The following is a 21,041-nucleotide window of genomic DNA, read 5'->3' as shown; positions in this document are numbered from 1 at the left end:
TAATTACTCTGACGTGTAATTATTTACACATCCAAAGAAATAACACCTCCTAACGGAACGACGACCTCGGAAAACTGAAAACTGACCTTTGTGATTGAGAAATCCTTCGTCATGCTTTCTCTTTGGAATTCCTATCGCCGAATACCCTTATTTCCTCGATTTCCAGCGTATAACGTACGCTTTAGACCCTTTGATGGGCGGAGCCAGTGTAATAACGTCATTTCATTCATCTCTTGGAAGATTATCGATTTTGATGCAAATATCGCTGTAATGATCGCCGTAGAGATTTCGTGATTAATAATTGTCTTCAATTACAGTCAAGCGTATTGCTATTTTCACACATTGATGGGATAGTCAGACAGGAACTGCTATTATGCTATAATGAAAAGTGTTGGAATATTTTGGGAAACACTGCTTCGAAGCGTTATTTCATATTATCAATCCAGAAAATTTTTCAAATATAATATATTCAACGCTTAACATGTAGACATTTATTCTTCAATAGAAAGACTCTTTGTAAGGATTCCTTTTGGCATATGCACAACCGTTCCTATTTGTAAAGGTTATTAATATAAAGCGGTTAATGAGATAGATGATGACGCCGCGGACGGTTTCCTCAACAGAAGCCGATGCAACTTTATGCATCGTGCTCTGAAGGAAGATTGTGGTAGATATTCTCAACCTGGTGATAAATATCATTATCTTAATCAATTCCCCATAAAAATAATTTCTAACGAAAACAGTACCGATAAGCAGCCCAGCATGTGAGCACGTGATACAAGGTCAATGTCTCCTGGCTTCAAAAAATTCCTCTAATAGCCCAACTAAAAATAAACTTTTGAAGTATTTTAGAGCTGAAATATCGGCGATTAGATTAGAGGGATTAGAAAATAGCTTCTAGACATTGCAAATTGGTCAAAATTACAAAGAAAATTACGAAAACATCCAGAAGTCAAAAGTTATACTATATAAAATTTAAGGTGCGCAAGTGCATTGATAGTTTGTACTTTTCTATCAAAATCGGTTCGTGTTTTCAGTGTGGGAGGAAATTATTCAATTTCATCTAAAAATCAAAATTAGATAAATTATTGAAAATACAACCTCAATAGTCTAATTCTTAACCTGGAAATGGTTATATCAATCGCTATAGTGAAAAAGATGACAGGGAAAGACGATGAGAAAATATATATCTAAAATTAAATGAATTTTAGGCGGTGCGTTGAAAGTTTTCGTTTGGCCGGTTTCAAGCCTCGTTAACGTATACGTGTTCTACTGAATTTTAATCTATTTTCTCCTCTCTGGTCGGAATAAAGAATATGTAATAGCTACTAGATCGATGATAGTGTGCTTCAAACGAGAGCACAGCATAGGTATTTCCTATTTTCCTAAAATAAACATGATAATACGATATCCAAGAAAGCTTAATTAACTTTCTTTACATGTCAGGTTACAAGTGAAATTGAGACGAAACAAAACTGATGATGCAAGATCGAATAATGTCACATTAGCACACATAACGAAACAAAACTGATGATGCAAGATCGAATAATGACACGTTAGAAAATATAACGAATACATGCATGAAACAATGCCTAGGATGGACATGGAAGTTTTACTATTTCAATCAACAATAAATACAAATTAATGGAAAAAACATTACAAACCTGTATATCTCTCAATTCATTCCGCATAGTTACCACAGAAAAGTGAACTAATGCAAGAAAGAAGAGGGGAAACCAATTAGGTTCACTGATGCAAAAATCACACCGACAACTTAACTCTAGCGGAACGAAAAGGCACTCACAGTTGGCAAAAGAAGGCGGAAACAATACATCGAACGGACGTCAGAAAAACAACTATCGTAAATATCAATACTTATTCTTAATAAATTTGAAATGTAACATTCGTGCACGCACGTCATGGAAGCGCTCACTGCGCTTCTACTGCTGTATAAATGTTTACCATGATGACTCATTTACAGGGAAGCCAACACACAAACCGTATCTTCTTGGTTCATATATATACAAAGTGCATATGGAGACGACGAGCATCGAATCACTAGGTGTTCCGAGTTCTTTCTGACAATAAAATATTTCTCATAGAATCTTGTCATCAACGTGTACGTGCTTGGGTAAATTAATCAAGTGTTTGAGTCTCCTGAAGGACCTGTTACATGCATGTATAATTTGTAATCTATCTGACGAAAGCACGAATGCAATGCATAAATATAGATAAATACTGATAGATCTACATGTTTCTTCTGACTTGAGCGGTATGATTGTCTATTACAGTTATACGTAATTCAGTAACCTTTAAAAGCTCAACACATTAGCGTCTTTAGCTGACACACCATAGCGTACTGAAAAGGCACCTGTCTATCTGCGCTCAAACGCGGAATCGAGGGTTGTGAATTTTTTTTTTTTAAGATCTCTGAAATGTCAGAAACATTATATGGATCTATTTCAGATTTGATAAATCCGATTGTTCATGACAAATCCTTAAATTAAGAATGAGGTTTAATGCCAAGTCCATACGCTCACACGGAAAATTGCTCTTTAAGATAAACGGCGTTATTGCTGAAGATACATTGTGCTAAAATATGCACTGTGTAATAGGGAAACGTTTGGTCCAAAGTTCCTAGAAAGCACTGTCCTTAAAAGCTATAAACGAGCGAGCGATGGTATCGGTATGTGGCAAAGTAACAAGTTGGGTGACAAAGATTAATTTTGTGGTAATGTTCTAAATGACCGAGACTCTGAGAACGCGGATGAGATTCCTGTCATTGAGATACGAAGTCAATATGGATTCTGCATGGTCTCTTAGCCATAGGCAGCTATTAGTGAAAATTACCAAGACGTGCCATTCGTGTAAATGAATGAAGTTTATCTTTCTTGATTTAGACGTATCATTCTACATCAAAATCGTACAGATCAATTGAAGTTTTAAATATCATAACAGTATTTTTGCAATTCTAATAAATCTTATATTTACTGAAAAAGTATCCTGCATAACCCGGTGTGAAACTTAGTTATTCAATTTTATGAGAATGTGTAATTACAAGATATATGTACAAAAGTATCAATAAAGATCGGAAAGCAAGTCATGCAATGACATGTAAATTTCTGTTACACATGTGAGACTGATGTGAATATTTAACATGTAAATATACAGGTTACTGCTAATACAGTTAGTTTATGAGGAGAGAAAAAAATTATAAAGTGGACAATGAAAAGGTGAAGATTACGAACAGTGATCAATCTCATAACTCCTATAAGGAAATGCCGCAAACCACGGGTAATGAAACAACAACTAGTGGTTTGCGACAATGCTGTGATCCCGTCCTGGTTCCAGTGTTCATGATTTGAAATTTGAATTCAAATACATCACATCACATGCGAATGCAAATCAATGTGACAACCTTGAATGTATACTGCAAAAGGATGCTTGTATTTTAAGACAAATTGGAGCCTTGTGACCCTTGAAAACTTTCTTTTTTATATATAAAAAAAATCACATTTACACGTGTAGAGAAATGTAGAAAACATATTTTTTCCACTGACTGTTTAATTGATGTTTGGTAACCTTGTAATACTTAATTAAAATATTGTACGAATGAAGTATGCGGATTTGTAAAATCACCTTTGTTAGAGAGACTTCATTAAAAAAAAAATATCCAATTATTTTACTCCTGGTCGTTATTTGACAAAATCTTTTTCTACATCACTTCCGATTCCCATTCGTAGCTGTTTGATTGACTGAATTTTTGCGATCCTTTTTTGTGCAGAATAATTGTCAGGCAATACAAAATTACCCTGGGAGACATGTAGATGGTGATAATTACGGAGAGAAAAGATTTTTAAAAAGAAAAATGGTGACCCGATACGCGTGTGTAATTTGTGATGACTTTCGTTATTCGTTTAATTACAATAATGCACGTAAAAATAAGCTACCTGTTCAATGTAAAATTTATACGGTACCAATTTTGATGCACCAGATGCGCATTTCGACAAATAATGTCTCTTCAGTGATGCTCAAGCCGAAATTATGGAAATTCGAAATAACAATAAACTTGTAAGAGCTTAAAGGAAAATTAGAGTGCAAAAAGTGAAGAGATCAATATTTCAAAATCCTGAAATTTATAAACTGATCATCTATTTAATGTACAAAATAACAATTAAATCATGTAAATCCAAAAAAAGCAACTATTTAATGTACAAAACAACAATTAGATCATGTAAATCTATAAATAGCATTATGGATAGGGTTGTAGTTCTACCTGTTCGAAAGAGAGAAAAAAAAAACCACACGAACTTTTGTTAGCTTTTTCTCACATGCATATATTTTGCTTTCTTTGTATTTATCTCTTTCTCAATGCTGTATTTTATCTAGCAACATTTCAAGACTGATTAATAAAGTTTAAACTCTTACTGTGGCTGCACGTGCATTGAACAAATCTGAATAAAAAATTTCATGCAAGTTTTGATTTTTCCTGGTTCAGTGGTTCTGAAAGAGAGTGTTTAAAATTTTTGAAAAACCACACTATATCAATTATCTCCCCCTTGGAATGGAGCATTGCGTCATTTGAACAAACCAGCACCCTTTTTCTCAAAGATGCTCAGTGCAAAGTTCGATTAGAACGGTTCTTGAAAGTAAAACATTTAGCCGATATGCAAGCAGATGACGAACTTTGATACAGAAAAAACCCAACCAAAAATAGATAAAATTAAAAAAAAATTCGGGCTTCATCTCCGTAAAGCTGTTTCATATATCTTTTATAAACCACAAATATAATAATTTTATCCTACCGCAGACAAAAAGTACAAATTTTATTGGTTCTGGTTACGTCACGTGAATCCCTATATATGCATGGATGAGACTCGTGTGATGTCACAATGTAGTTATTTGGATTTGACGGCAACTTGTAATGGCACTGTCGGAAATGTCATCGTTATTGTGAATATTAAGTGAAACAACACCTCGGTAGTTAACTTGATAAAAGCCTATTACTTTATGTTATTTTTCAAGAGACAAAAATTGATTGATTGATTTTGTGCCAATATACAGAGTTAGCGATAATTTCCTTCACATGGTGTCATTCAATTGTAGTACCACCAGAGGGTCTTTGACAGGAAATTCGTTGTATAGTTTGGTAGGGTAACAGGTGCTTAGATCTTAATATACAGGGGGTGCACATAAATATGTAAATAAATTGGGCTTGGGGTAGTATTTGCAGTGCAAGTATTAGGAAGGAGGGCTTGGTGTAAAATGTTGACCATGGAACTCCAAAATGGAGAAAGTGTGGGGCCTCTTCTACTACAGAGTACTAAGTATGGATCTTTTTGAGTGAAATTCAACACACAGCCTATTCCATTTCCAGTATCAATACTCATGGTGACTAAATGGTCAAAAACCGTCTGGACTGTACAAGAAATTTGGCTGACATGATTGTTTTCCCTGCAGTCCTTGCTGTATTATTCACTGAAGGTCCAAAAAAAGTTTAAAAGAATTAATAATTTGATCTCTTTTAAGCTAATAATGCATCCATAAACATAGGGGGGGGGGGGGTAATAAATGCCATTGAACAACAAAACTCTGTTGACAAGAAAGTCATTTTTTTCTCTCATGAATAAGCATTTCTGTACTTATGTTCCAACGTACCTCAGTAGTGTGAATTATACATGTGTATAAAATTTTAAAAAGTCATTTTCAGTAACACTAAATCCTGCCTGATTGTGAAAGGGAGTGTGGATCATGAATCTATTAAGGAGGTATACTACATCGTCATAATGGCCGACTTTTTTTTTTTTTAAATCAGCAATATTTGTCTATTTCTTTTCAATTTAAATGCCTAGCCGAGTAGTTCAGTAGGTTAGTGTGTCGACTGCTTATCTGCATGTAGATCGCGGATTCGAATCTAGTAGGGATTTTAATTTTTTTTTCTGATTACTTCCTACTAAAACTGTATATTTTGACTAAATAAAATAAATTTGAAAGTTTTCAATTTCAAAATATTATTGCCTTTATTGTGCATATCATTCACTGTTCATCCATATCAAATTCCTCGGGTATAGTATTCTTCCTTACTTGTTATCTCTTGTTAAATGAAGGTGAAATGTAAAGATTCCACTCTTTCTGGTGTTTTAGACCCATAATGTAGTTTAGGGATGGAATAGAGATTCGTGTCAACAGCATTTCAATTGTTTTGATAATTTTACTTTTTAACCACAGCCAGGATGTCGGAAATTGAAATCACAGATGTAATAGATTATAGTGTTAGAATTTACATAATAGGACGTACTCTTGACCCTCTACATGTATCATAAGAGTCTCCACTTTCTCTCCATTTAGGAGCTCCATCGTTAGCATTTTACAAAGCTATATCAGGAAGTTCATGTATAGTATATAGCGCCGCGGAAGCAAATTAGAAAAATCTTATTTTCACAATTAAAAACATTGAATCTTCTACCCATATTTCAAAAGTTCCATAGATCAAATATTGAAATTGAAATTTTTGGGGGTTATTTTCTGGATTTAATCAACAATAATAAACTTGCAATTTGACATATGGGACATTTACCTCAAAATGTGATCTAGTCATTCAATGGCAACCGAGCTTAGTGTGTGATTCGTTAATAGGGAATGCTTACTCCTCCTAGTCACCTTATCCCACCTCCGGTGCTTCTAAGGGTCTGTGTTTGCCCTACTCTCACTTTTGTATTCTTTATAGAAATTATGAGATTGATCATTGTTCATTATCTTCTATGAAAACGACCGCACTTTATCATTTGTTACCTATACTGCTAGTGTTTTGATTAACCTTATAGAGAAGTAATAATATTCATTGAATACACAGGACAAAAATTTAATCCACATGTAAAGAGAAAAACTTAAGGATCTTTTAAAATTCATATCGATTCAAGCGGAACATCAGAGGAAGACCATTTAAATGTTTTTGTAGTACTGTTATCGAAACGATACATTTGTCTTCTCCTCGCAGCCAATTAGCGCGTTGTTACCGCGAGATCTGCTTCCTCGCAGACGATAATCACTCTTTTCCCGCCATGTATCTGTTATCATGGAAATGTTCTTAATATGATGTTTTGTACACAAAAGATCAAACATTCTGAGAGAGGATGTGTAGTTTCAATTACGATAAAGCACGGAAGCTTCTCCATTACTATTTTCAAATTTGTCATTATGATATGAAAAGAAACAATTGCAATTTTTCTCAATAGTTTTTGTGAAATTCAAATCGCAGATGACTGACACAGTCTAAGAACTCCTACTGCTGTTTTATATCAATTATTTCAAAGGATAATAGTCGTTTGTTACTAGGGATGATTTATGTTTCCTTAAGCAGACGCGTCTTTTTCAAACGGCCATCTGCAGGAGACACATTTAGATACCTGTGTCAGCACAACAGGAAATCCACAGTTCCTTTAGTTATCATGGAGAAAACACATTTGTGGTGGTTTTAACATTAATTATCTCTACCCTATATTTCTCTCCATAAAGTAATGAAACATATTATAAGACTGCTTGTATGATGTGACCATATATGTATTTGCAAAAAACTTGCTGACTGACCTGTGGCAGAAAAGTACGTGCAGGTGGAGAGAACACCTGTTCAAGCCGCCCTCGAAAACGTAAAACTACTGTATGTATTTGCTACTAATACCTCATCTGGTCCCCTAAGATAATTTTAATTAATTTTCATCAAAGAGTTTTATACGTTTTCCTACCAGATGCATTTCCTCTCTTTCCAATACCTACGTCAGAATGAAACTAATTTGTCAGCATCAGCATTTCCTAGGTCACGTGACATGAAAAATAGCAGAGGTCGAACGTAGCACGCAAAGCAATACTTTTGTTTTACGAGTGATGTTGATAACAAAAATAATAATAATAAAAGATATGAACATCTCGTGATGAGATGACAGCCATGTGATCCTACAGCGACCGTAAATTAAATTTTAAAATGGTGCACAGAGACTCCTCAACTAATACTTCGTGTACATAACAGCAGGTTTATTCCATATAAACTGTCAAGGTGAAACAAGAGTCATCAGCATGACTTATTAAAGTTTGCAAAGATCATAACAGTGTTCAAAAGAATATTCTCCAAACAAAGTACACAATCAATTTTAGTTAGAAGTACTAATTGCTTCATTTTATGCAATATTCATTGATTCAGAGGAGTCCAAATCGAAAGATAAAACTGCACCGAAAGACACTGATCTTAGAATACGCAATAATAATTTACAATCATTTGATATATAGTCCAATACTCTTTAAGAGAAATATACATGCAATTCAAATCTGAGTGAGATTCTCTTCACGGTCAGATGAGAAGCCTAGTTTCTTCATCTTTATAAAGAAACAGAATAATTATGTATCTAGACTATGATACACTGTACCAAACTTTGATTTAAAGTCGTAGGGCATACACATCGCATTATCTTCTAGATATACACTTTTACTGTTGTAAAAGATATGGAATACACAGTTTGAACTGACTGATTAGACTTTTGATAATATCGACACCTGTAGTCAAGTCCCACTACGTCATGCATTTCAATGTGCATCTTCCAAATTCTCTTGTGCCCAACAGCATTAATTTGTCAGTTACATGAACAAAAACTTAACATACCTTCTCATCCATTTCAAGAATTTGTAAAAGAAACACGCCGTTATTTCATCTCCACATAATGATGGGCAAACCTCCCATGTTTCACTTAACGAGTAAGCTTATGACAATCGTTTCGGTGAACGCAGTAAATATATGCATTTGTGTACAAAGACACATAAATATTGCTTCACTGAGCTTACGGAGGGCAGTATTTACATAGAACTCGCACTTCCAGCTGCTGAATTCCAAAGATCATTACAACAGCCGCAGCTCTAAAAACTAGAGCACACGGGAGGTAACTCGTGTTGGCAAGCCGGATCAAGAAAGTACATGTAACTAATATTTCTTCACTGGGCAAAGGAAAAGCAGATAAATCCAGGTCACAGCAACTTAAAGGATAATTATACGCATCTGCTTTAAGCCAATACTATATGGTTCGCATTTCTAGTGTTTATGATTGTGAACATAGACAAGAAAGACGCTTATCTGTAAATATGTTGACAATAGATGTGTGTAAATCAAACGCTAATGCGCGCGAACGTTCCGATATAGGTCATTGCTTAAATAAGTACTTAGGATAACTATGATATACATAGTGATGCGTGGAGCATTAAGAAAGAGTGTCAACCGCCCGTAATGTATATGTAGAATGTAAAATGAAATGTTGTGACTTTCACTTCGAGATTTTTTCTTGGCACTCAAAAAACATTCATCTCTCCTAACACTATGACCAAAACATATTTAGAAATCTAACTTACAATTCCGTGGTTCGAGTCTGATATTCTACCTCACCCTATGTTAATTATAATTGAATTCCGTCCATAACTTCCTATCATACAAACAGACGTGAATCTTCGTTCTGCTATATGTATACCTACGCGTATCTGCAACATTATCCAAGATATAATCCACAAACTCACTTTAAACACCCTGTCAATTGCAATTGTTATATGTACATTTCTGAGAAGAACTTTTCAGTTGTTAGCACTTGTTTACGATCCTATTATATTCATATATACAATACATTATAAATATTGTTCAAATCAACGAATGCTATTTATTCGTTTGGAATATGGATATTTTGTTTAACAAGAAACATGTTTTGGAAACACAGTATGTAAATTTATATAAGTAACTTTATCATACTTGTCTATCGTAGTCTTATATATTAGGATTAAAATAGTTTGACGACACTTAGGCCACAGTTTTTAATTTATTGGTTTACGGATTTTTGTATTAAAAATTAGGGTCGGTCGGGAGAAAAAAAAAGAAGATATCTAACGTTTTATTTTCAATAAATCATTAAAATCATTTCGTGAGTAAAAATAAACAAACCATGTATTAAATCACTGCTAAATATTAGATAAAAAAATCTTCAGAGTGACTAGTATGCTATGAATTTAAAAAAAAAATGCTATTTCAAATTCAGTGTATAATTATTATCTATGTTACACTTTGGTAAAGCATAAGCTGAGAAAATGTGTAAGGTCATATCTCTTTGGTGTTGTAAAGTATCCAGTATTTATATTACGTTGTTCAGTAATTTTGCTGTATATGCTCAACAAAGATTTTACATTTACAAATTGTAAATATAATGAAAAAAATTTAATGTAGAAGCATCATTACAATTTTATGCACCAATTTCATTTTTAATTTCAGAATGTTCATACCCTATGAAATAATTTTAACCCCATTTCCCCCACATAGATATGCCCTTAGAATATTTTCTACCAACTTTTTTGAAAAGTGTTTTCAGTTTTTCATTTTTATTTGGTACTCAAATTCTCTCCACCACTACACAAGGTATACTAATTTTCGAAAAATATGCATACCTTTCCGAGATTCATCCAGAAATTTGTCATATTTTTTACAGGCGTTCATTATAGTATTAAAAGCGTCTAACAATTTCTCACACTGTTCAATTCCCTGTTCGGATTTTTGACAGCAGAAATGCACGTACATGTATTCAAATACGTTTATTATGGCATGTACTGCTGTGGTATGAAGTCACTAGTTTGAATAATCTAACTGTATCTCGGAACAGGCCTTCACCACACTCAAACCGGGTCCGTAGGACATTATTACTTTAACGATAGAAAATCCTATCTAGTAAAGTCGCTAATAACTGTACCTTTCCCCTCATCCTTAAACACCCAAATATCACTGCAAAAATACCACCAATTGTATGAGAAATATTTATTTCTATCAATGTCCTTTTTTGGGGTGACGAAATGCCATCTGGCATATATTTTGTCGACAAGAACGATATACAGGTATCGTTACTGTCATCGTGGCCATATTTGTTTACATGGTTTTTAAAAATACGGAATAAAGATATTTCGCAAAACGAATAGTGATTATCAAATACAAATCAATCGGTTTGCGTTTCACGATTTTCTATTCGTAAAATCTAAAATGCATTTTATTTTTATTTTCGGTTTGACTCGTTGGGTAGAATCGGCGGAATTAAAAAAAAAAAAAGAGTAGAAATTTGCATTTCATTTTTCCCCCCCGATTTCCTAGAAATTAGGGTCGGCGGATCCGTAAACCAAGAAATAAAAAAACTGGCCTTACATGAATTTTTTTGTTGTTGTTGTTGAATTTCAGACATTTTCTTCGTAAATATTAACTGAAAAGTAATCAGTTGAAACAAAAAAGTACATTTAAAAAAACTAAAACACAATCACACCAGTGAGATATACGTTTGACTTTCCTAGCGCTATTCTCATCAGTCACAACCAGTACCAAAACTTCTACTCTTATACGTCATTTCTTCCATGACTTATTGCAATCAAATGGGGAAAAAATATAACAAATGTCGCACCTTTTATCTATACATCTATCTAAAGCATATTGTTTATCTACATCAAACACCTATGAATAATGGCAGAAATCTGTGCATAATTTGAGAAATTAAGCAATCTGCCATCGTCTATAGATAACTTTATGAAACAACTGCTGCGATGTCCTGATGGATTTCCAAGAATTCATCACGATTCCCGCAAGGAGAAATGTCTAAAGGAATGAATGGGTTCTCTGATCCAGAATCACAATCAGACTCTAAATACTCAATAGTGTTGATTGTTAATTATAACACGACACTTAAAGCTACTTCGCCAACGCGGGTAATGACCTTATTGGACGTTAAGGTTAAAGCCAGGTTCATTATCATCGGCAATAATTATAGATTTTGATTGGAACGAAACATGGATTTTTCATCTGTATAGTACCAACGACCGTGTGGCAAGATGTTGAGCCAAATGCACTAACGAAAGTTACCGATTTACAAAATGTATATAGATAAATACATTGTTAAAGGCAAAAACAGTGTTTATAAAGGTAATTTCTTCGCATTCATAAGCTCAACAAGACGAAACAAAATTGTATATCTATAAAGAAAGCGAAAATTCTTCGCCTTCATAAACACAAGAGGAACCAATGCAGTACACTGTCAATAGCGAAAGCGAAAAGGTTTCTCGTCTTCGTCCAAACATGGTCAAAAAACGTCTTACATTGTAAATAAAAGAATTCGCAGCATTAAGGTAACACTAAAACCAATGCATTGTCCCGAAAATTCAGGTTCTTAAACTAAAAAATTGAAAAGCTTCATAGACATTCTTCGATAAAATTAATTACGTCTGGGAGCTAAACGATACATAATTTTCTGAACCAGGCGAAATTCTCAAAATCACTTAAACCGTAAATAATTAATAAATAAGATTAAGAGTTTGACCACCACGTAATTGCTTCTTCCCAACGTTTTAGTATGCTTTAGTAACGTCTTCGAATCTGTTCAATTCTAGACGTTCACGGATAGTTCAATCTCATCAACATAACTATTTCATGCCCTTTTCGGGTAATGTGATAGTTAAGACTGTTTCTTCTCAATCTCCTCCACCTGCATGTGTACGTATTATATAGGTAGGTTGTTTGAGCTGAAAGATTAAATGACATTCTTCCTTTTCAATTCACAACATATACTCATTGTGACCTTGACCTACATTTTGACACAATTGACAGGTTTCCCCCTCTCTTCCTGTATCTCTGTAGTAACTACAATACAATTATTTTCTTTCTATGGTGTCATCAAGACTGATACTGTTCAATCAATCATTGCTATCTTGACCTATGACCTAGAATCAATTCTGATTTTTCTCTCATTTCTGCTGTGTGGTTTTTTTTATAGAAAGTTTGAGACTACAAGATAGGGTTACGTAGTGTTATTTTCATGGTGCCAACAACATTGTTCCACTGAATCAATGACCTTGACTTATGACACCTTGATCTAAAAAGAAAAAAGAAAAGCAGGACGGGCCTTCCTCCCCTACCAGCTATCTATATCAAATATGAGACAAAAAACTGGAACAGTACTCTATGCATTGGTGTTAACTTCAATCACTAAATGTTAACTTGACCGCCTATTTGAGTGGGGCGTCAAACAATATACAAACAACCAAATTTGACATATAGCAGTTTGACCTTGAAACAGTTTTAAAAGTAGCTTTCTTTCCCTACTATATGTAGCAAATATGAGACATGATAATGAACAAAATACTCTTTACAAGGTGTCTAAAACATTGCTAAATCAATTGACTGAAAATGAAACTGAACTATGACCCATTTAAAGCGACGTAACAATAAAGGAGGGGATAAAAGATCTGATTTAATCAGATTGCCTATATCGTCACATCAAACAAAGCCTCATTCGTATCCCCAGTCTTTAGTTCTATTGCTTATTCGGAACAAAGAAGTCTATACATGCAAGGTGAAGATAACGAACAGTGATCAATCTCATAACTCCTACAAGCAATACAAAATAGATAGTTGGGCAAACACGGACCCCTGGACACACCAGAGGTGGGATCAGGTGCCTAGGAGGAGTAAGCATCCCCTGTTGACCGGTCACACCCGCCGTGAGCCCTATATCCAGATCAGGTAAACGGAGTTATCCGTAGTCAAAATCAGTGTGCCAAGAACGGCTTAACAATCGGTATGAAACACGTCAGACAGCATTTGACCCAATGCGAGGTCGTTATAACGACCATAGAATTTACGAAATGCTGACTTCAATCGAGACTGTTGATATCCCTGTACCATCAACTTGTTTGTCAGTAGCTTACCTCGATTTAAAAACTGACTATACCCAGAACAAGCTCTTGCATATCGAATCAGTTGAGATATATAAACACCATATGCAGGTGATAATGGAATATTGCAACACAAAGATGGGAAGTTGACGATGGAGAAGCTGAAATCATCCCGTTTGTCATATGTAAGATCGGTATTCAGCACTTTCTATCCGCGTTCCTGTCACCACGCAATAATCTAGATCTCTTTTGTGTTTGGATCACTCCAAGAATTTATAATCGAATATTTTTAAGGTCTTAGTCTACATCGTCATAATGGCCGACTTCCTTTAAAAACATGGATGAAAAAATCGATATCAGCAATATTTAACTTTTCCTTTTCCATTTAAATACCTAGCCGAGTAGCTCAGTAGGTTAGAATACCGACTGCCAAAAAAGAATACCGACTGCCAATAAAAGAGAGAGAGAGAAAAAGAAAAGAATACCGATTACCGACCTGTAGGTCGCAGGTTCGAGTCCAACAGGGGTTTTAAATTTTTTTTTCCAGATTACCTTCTACTAAAACTGTATTTTTTGACAAAACAAAGTAAATTTGAAATTTTTCAACTTCAAAATATTGTTGTACATATCCTCCACTTTTCATCTACATCAAATTTCTCTGGTATAGCATACCTCCTTAACGAGAGGGTGGATATTATTGTCTAATGCCAGAAAATATAAAGATATCGATCACATGTGATCACATGTGAGTACATGTAGATGGGCGAATCAGACGAAGTTGAAATTTACAACAATCGGTAAATTATATATATTTCACACAATAAAAAATACAGCGAACTGGACAACTGAGTACAAGAATTAATTCAATCCAACATGTGATCGAATTTTACAATTTTTGTAAAATGTAACTGTAGTGAAGCGAAACTTAAACTGAGGTAAAAAGAAATGCGGAATTACTGGCAATAACTACTTGTAAAACCTACAACCCGGTCACTCGTCCAGGCCTGAGGGTTATAAAACTTTGACCGTACTCATGCTCAAACTCAGTTTGTTTTCAGTACAACTCTGAGCAAGCTTCGAAATATATCGGAAAAGCTTGAAAATGTATTCCATTTGAGTGTGAGAATCATTTTATAAAAGTTTTATAATCTTCACTTTTGAGCATGAGTACGATTTAGAGCACAAGGCTTGAGTTTGAGTATGAAAACGTACTCAAAAATGTTTTATAACCTCCAGGCCTGAAAAAGACAGTCTAGGTCAGGTGCAGCACCAGTCTGTATCATATTTTTCTGATTGTCCATTGCTATGAGATTGACATACATGTATATACATTATTGTCATCGTTTTGTTTTACCGATTGATTTAATTTCATTATGTATAAAAATTTTATATAGCTGTTTTGTTTTATGCACTTAGGAAGTATAAACATGCTCGGTAGATTGATCAGGCCCTAGAGACTCGGGGCCATTCAGACTCCTCTGTGTACTCTTTACGAACATGCAATCATAAACCAGCATCAGTTATCTACCATGGTACTGGGTGTTGCGATGTAAAATGGAAGGACTACAGAAATGTGTAAGATTTTATCACTATCTGCTAAATGAATTTGAAGTTTCCACTCGAACTGATTGATGTTATCAATGCAATGTCCTAAGCAATCCTCATACAATACTGTCCAGAGGTGGAATCAGAAATTTTCAACGTTTGTTTTAAATTTTTCTTCCTAAAGGGAATTGAAGACTAAACAAGAGATGTTTGTAAAACACATATGCCCCCCATGGTGCAAAATTAAAAAGGATTATACACACACACATCATTTAATTGAGAGTAGTATCATCAATTCAAAATATTGAGCAGACAATATCTTCCTATGTCAAGAGTGGATTGACCATGTGACCTAAAAATCAATAGGGGTCATCAACTCCTGAAGATGTACCAGTGTACCAAGTTTGATGTCTGTCAAGCAAAGGGTTCTCAAGATATTGAACGGACAGTATATTCCTATGTCCAATTTGACCCTTGACTTTTGACCATGTGACCTTAAAATAATTAGTAGTCATCTTCTCCTGAAGATGTACCAGTGTACCAAGTTTGATGTCTGTCAAGCAAAGGGTTCTCAAGATATTGAGCGGACAGTATATTCCTATGTACAGTTTAACCCTTGACCTTTGACCACGCAACCTCAAAATCAATAGGTGTCATCTTCTCCTGAAGATGTACCAGTGTACCAAGTTTAATGTCTGTCAAGCAAAGGGTTCTCAAGATATGGAGCAGACAGTATATTCCAATGTCCAGTTTGACCCTTGACCTTTGACCATGTGATCTGAAAATCAATAGGGGTCGTCTTCTCCTGAAGACGTACCAGTGTACCACGTTTGATGTCTGTCAAGCAAAGGGTTCTCGAGATATTTGACGGACAGTATATTCCTATGTCCAGTTTGACCCTTGATCTTTGACCATGTGACCTCAAAATCAATGGGGGTCATCTTCTTCTGAAGATGTACTGGCGTACCAAGTTTGATGTCTGTCAAGCAAAGGGTTCTCTAGACATTGAATGGTCAGTATATTCCTATGCCCAGTTTGACCCTTGACCTTTGACCATATGACCTCAAAATCAATAGAGGTCATCTACTCCTTAGGATGTACCAGTGTGCCAAGTTTGATGTCTTTCAAGCAAAGGGTTCTCAAGATATTGAGCGGACATTATATTCCTATGTCCAGAGTAGATTGACCCTTGACCTTTTGACCTGCAAAACAATAGGGATCCTCTTCTACTCATAACTAACCCACATATGAAATATCATTATCATCAAGTGAATGGTTCTCAAGATATTGAGCGGACAACACATGGTCTACAGACCGACCGACAGGTGCAAAACAATATGCCCCCTCTTTTTCAAAGGGGGGATAAAAATAAACATTTTTGTTATAATTATTCAACGACAAGGAGGGAGGTGTAACTATCGAAAGCCCTCTCCAGTTCCGCTGCTCCTGGCGGTATAGACTTCCAAGTACGATTAGTCATGGTTTTCTCCTCAGCATAATTGCAACATTTCTGTTATATTAATGATATTGTTTACATTAATTAATTTCTGTAGACTCCCTTATTTATTACGTTGTAATTGTAGAGTTTTAGCTCGTTTAAAGTTTTTAAGATAAAGTAAGATAAGATCCATGGTTGGGAATTGTTTCCAGGTTTTTCAACGTCCTTCGTAAAAACAATCCACTCATTTCGAGGTGTGACCAGTTGTACATGAGATGCCACAAAGTTAGCTTAGGGCTGTAGCAGTGGTGGTTCTTTATCGTGCCCATGCCTGCCGTGACACGGGATCTTGGTTTTTAAAGAGGCATAGACACGGTTTGAGCAGAAAATTTTCAAATTTTATTTTTCCAATTTTTAATGTTTACAATGCTTTACTAAAGTATTTCTAATGGGCAGCAAAGATTTGAATGTCAGTTGTCGAGTTATATGGGAGATACAGAGTTCTCAATTCTTTGGTATGTAAACAAGGCTCGTGCCATGTTTTTGTTTACTTAGGTTAAATATACCTGTAAAAGTTCGTTTAAAGCAAATTTTTTAATTTACAAGTTTATTCTGAATACAATTAAATAGTTTCTAGTGTTTAGCACATCTAATCATGTTTTAAACATGCTCTTTTCTATTAAGCAATCTATAAGTAAACAAAACATGGCACGAATCTTGTTTGCATAACAAAAATTGTGAGTGCTGTATCTAACTTGTAAACTCAAAATCTGATATTTAAATTTTGGTTGACCGTTAGAAAATACTTTAGTTTAGCATAGTAAACAATAAAAATGGAGAAATAAAATATGAAAAATTTCAGTTCAAATCGTGTCCATGCCCTTTTAAGGTGTCACCCGAAAACCCACGACTGTCACTTTTGAATACTTAGTATTCGCATTTGACGAAGGAACAGTCATTAACGATTTTTAACGTCTTATGTTTGACTCAGCCTTGGTCGAGCGGGGCTGGAACCCAAGACCCCCCTCCCACCCCGATCACGAATCGTCCGCTCTAATCATTAAGTCACCACGACCGATTTCTAAAATTACAGTCATCGGGATGATTTAAAATTGATTTTTTTTTATCAGAATCGCAGTATTTAAGAATCTCAATCACAAATGACAGACTAATTGGCATCACAATACGGTATATTTCTGTGCATTACCTATAAAGTTCAGTTTTAGGGAATTGGAGCTCTGAGGTCTGGAGCTGTAGACAGAAGATTTTAAATGTAGGTGTGTGTATTTCATCACACTCATAACGTTTTAAAAAGAGGACATAATTTCAAATCTTTCGGGAGTTCTTTTAGGAGGATACACAAAGTGTCAGGTGATCAACTGACAAAATAACATAGACTGTACAACTCCGAGTCCTTACGATGCTAATACCGAAGGGTTAATAAGCACGCCTGCATCACACTACTAGTATAAGTTAACAAAAACGAGTATTTTATTTTCAGCGGATTAATTTTTAAGGTTTCTCCTTCAGATACATTATAATTTATATACACTTATTCATATGTTTCCCCTCTCTCATTTATGCGAAGGACGCGATTTGAACAAACGTTAATCTCCATTGCTTGGAGATTGCATAGCCTAATATTCTAGATTTCAGCCTCCATATTCAAAATTTGCACCAAGCCTATACTTTATTGGTTCCTAATTCCAATAAGAGATAGCAGGGGACCTTTATTTGTATTCCATTTACTCCAGAATGATTTGTGTCAAGTTTGGTCGAAATTGATCTAGTGGTTCTAAAGATGAAGTTGAAAATGTGAAGTATACAGAGGACGGAGAAGTAACGGACAATCATCGCTCTGGAAATTATTTTGAGTTGAGCTAATGAAATACAACGGTTCTATCCAAAGTGAACAGTATGTTATCATTAATTTAATCAGATGGTCATGCATGCACTTCTTCATCGACGCAGATGTATTTTGTTCTACTGAGATTTGTAACTACGCCAAAGTAAATCATGTCCGTATGCCATACAAAATTATCACGCTGGTCAACCGACAGATTTTTGGAGAAAGTCTTTCTCTGCACGTATAACAATTTGTATACAAATACAAAGATTTAAACAGCATGCCACAAGCATGCATTTGCGTCGAAGTCATGTGCAAACATCATTAGTAGAGTTCTTGCCAGTAACTTAGTAAACCTGGTGATGCGAAACAAAAATAAATGTTCAATCCTTTCCCTTCTCACTGTCATCATGCAAGTAAGCATATTTTTGCATATATATTTTATGGACAAAAAAAATTCAATTTAATCTCAATTTTTGTAAGAAAATCCAAAGTTAAAATGCATAGATATTGTATGCAGTAAACCAAAGGCACCATCTTAAGCAGAACACGCAGTCCAAATATAGTTGTTTTGACTTGTCACATCGCTAAACAGTGGACTCCCAGAAAGAAAAAAAAAGTAATGCAGTAAACTTACGTTTTGTTGGTTGTTTTCAAATTGTCCTAGCTGCACTGCCCTTGGTGTGGCATCACATGACAAATCTAGAACCAATCTCTTTTTCAATTCAATTTAGGGTATAGGACAATTATCACTTTTCTTGATACACAAAATCTGCAGTAGATTAATTCCAACAATCAAATAGACCGTAATTAACTTCAAGTCGGAGAATATAGCACGCGTATCGACGGAAACTCCGGAAATCAATGGGACTCCCGGGGACGTTCAAGGCACTTTGTTCAGATTTCTATGTACCGAGTCCTCGCAAATAATTTACATATTACTTAAAAAACTGGTCAATATGGGACAAAATCACCAGGACTGTGCACTTTTAACGATACTATATTTGTCCAAATTTTTTGTCTATATCAGAACTTCATTCCATGCGTCGAAAAGAATCTAATATACGTGTAACGCCAACGAATCGTTAAATTCGAAACACTGTTCGGTAGCAGTTATCGTGAAGAGTACCGGTGAGCTTTATAGAGAGTGATGATACACGGAGACTGATGCCAGTATAACAGTATGTTGGTGCACATTGTGTCAATAACAAGCCAACACCTGCGATTTCCGCCTTTTTGTTGCTGAATAATACACTGAAGAGAACAGGTCCCTAACAAAGCTACTTGGAACTCCAGCTAACGCATGCAAAATGAGAGCTGACGTTTATCATCACACAACAGTTCGTCATCATTGTCACTTTGTTGGGTTCTTGACACAGCAAGTCATATACTAAATACCGCAAAGAATGGGGAAGGTTGGTTCACGTTACGCTGAGAAAATCTACAGAATGTTTATAGTATCTAAAGAAGCTGTGCCGTAATGCGTTAATAAATATACCTCGCAGGCACACGAAGCATCCCCACCAATGTGTCTGGCCTTTTTAAATTCCATTGGGCCTGACGTATTCTTACATGCCGGTCCTCCATCTCGTCAAATATCATCTGATATTCGATATGGAAGAAATGTTTTTAAACTGGGCTTCGTTAGATGGTACACACTAGATATCAGGCACTTATTCCTACTACTGCTTAAATCATTTCATGAGAGTCTTTTGCAATTTATATTAAAAAAAATTAGATTCTTTGACAAAATAAGTACAATGTATGTATTATATATTTTCAGAGGCACTGGTTCAAGGCCACTGCTGCTATCCCTATAGGAATGGGGGCCGGTGTTCACACTCACTATGGTTTACATTTATCTGTTCCTCTCGTTTTCACGATGAACGTAAAAAGATTTCCGTATAATTTTAAGGATCGTCATTAATAAAGGGAATTTTACATTTTGAATGAAATCAAGAAGCCCACTCGTTAACAACTCTCACTCGTGTTCATACATGTAACTACTCATAATTCCAAACAACATTACAATGCCGTTTAAAACTTCAAACTCATAATGTAGGCCCACACTCTATATTCAGGGGTCAGGGTGTGACCAAACTTGAAACCACAAGTCTAAATGAGGATGCTTTCGTGTTGATATTGATTTGACAAACTATACCTTGCGATTCTTTAGAATATTTTGGAGGGAACCCTATATATTTAAACCTCTGTTGTGGCCAGGACAGGTATCGCCGGTTCATCATAATTAAGGATTCTTGCATGTTAATACAGCAGTAATTTGAATTATCCCCCCCCCCTTGTGGTATTTAAATCTTGATTGCGGTCTCGCCCTGATCTCGGAGTCATGGTTTGAAAGAAAAAAATAGTATATAAAGAAGTGTTCGTGGAAGTTTTGGCTTTTCAATTAGAAGTTTTCTAAAAAAAAATCAAAAAAAATCAAACAAGCCTTTTGTAAGTATCACATACCTATACATGTCCCCAACCATTTCCAAG

General features: G+C 35.2%; 1 protein-coding gene across 11 annotated transcripts in view; it reads right to left on the bottom strand.

Annotated features, from left to right (window-relative positions):
- LOC125683131 (calmodulin-beta-like) overlaps positions 1 to 21,041 on the bottom strand; it is a 44,370-nt gene that overhangs the window by 13,570 nt on the left and 9,759 nt on the right. The window contains exons 1-2 of one of the 11 annotated variants that reach the window (XM_056140354.1): positions 1,805 to 1,959; positions 1,665 to 1,711 (exon numbers count right to left, since the gene is read on the bottom strand). The exons of 2 other annotated variants lie outside the window; for them this stretch is intronic. In XM_056140354.1, coding sequence (XP_055996329.1) covers positions 1,665 to 1,691 — 27 coding nt within the window. In that variant the 5' untranslated portion in view covers positions 1,692 to 1,711; positions 1,805 to 1,959. Of the gene's footprint in view, positions 1 to 86; positions 662 to 1,664; positions 2,253 to 8,650; positions 9,085 to 19,182; positions 20,989 to 21,041 lie in introns of those variants that run through there. 8 more of the 11 variants (XM_056140356.1, XM_056140357.1, XM_048923962.2 and 5 more) reach the window with 8 other exon arrangements.

The sequence above is a fragment of the Ostrea edulis genome, chromosome 6 (genome assembly GCF_947568905.1).
Source record: "Ostrea edulis chromosome 6, xbOstEdul1.1, whole genome shotgun sequence".
Lineage (NCBI taxonomy): Eukaryota > Metazoa > Mollusca > Bivalvia > Ostreida > Ostreidae > Ostrea > Ostrea edulis.
Note: the sequence above shows the minus strand (reverse complement) of the source record. Positions and strands in the feature narration are given on the sequence as shown.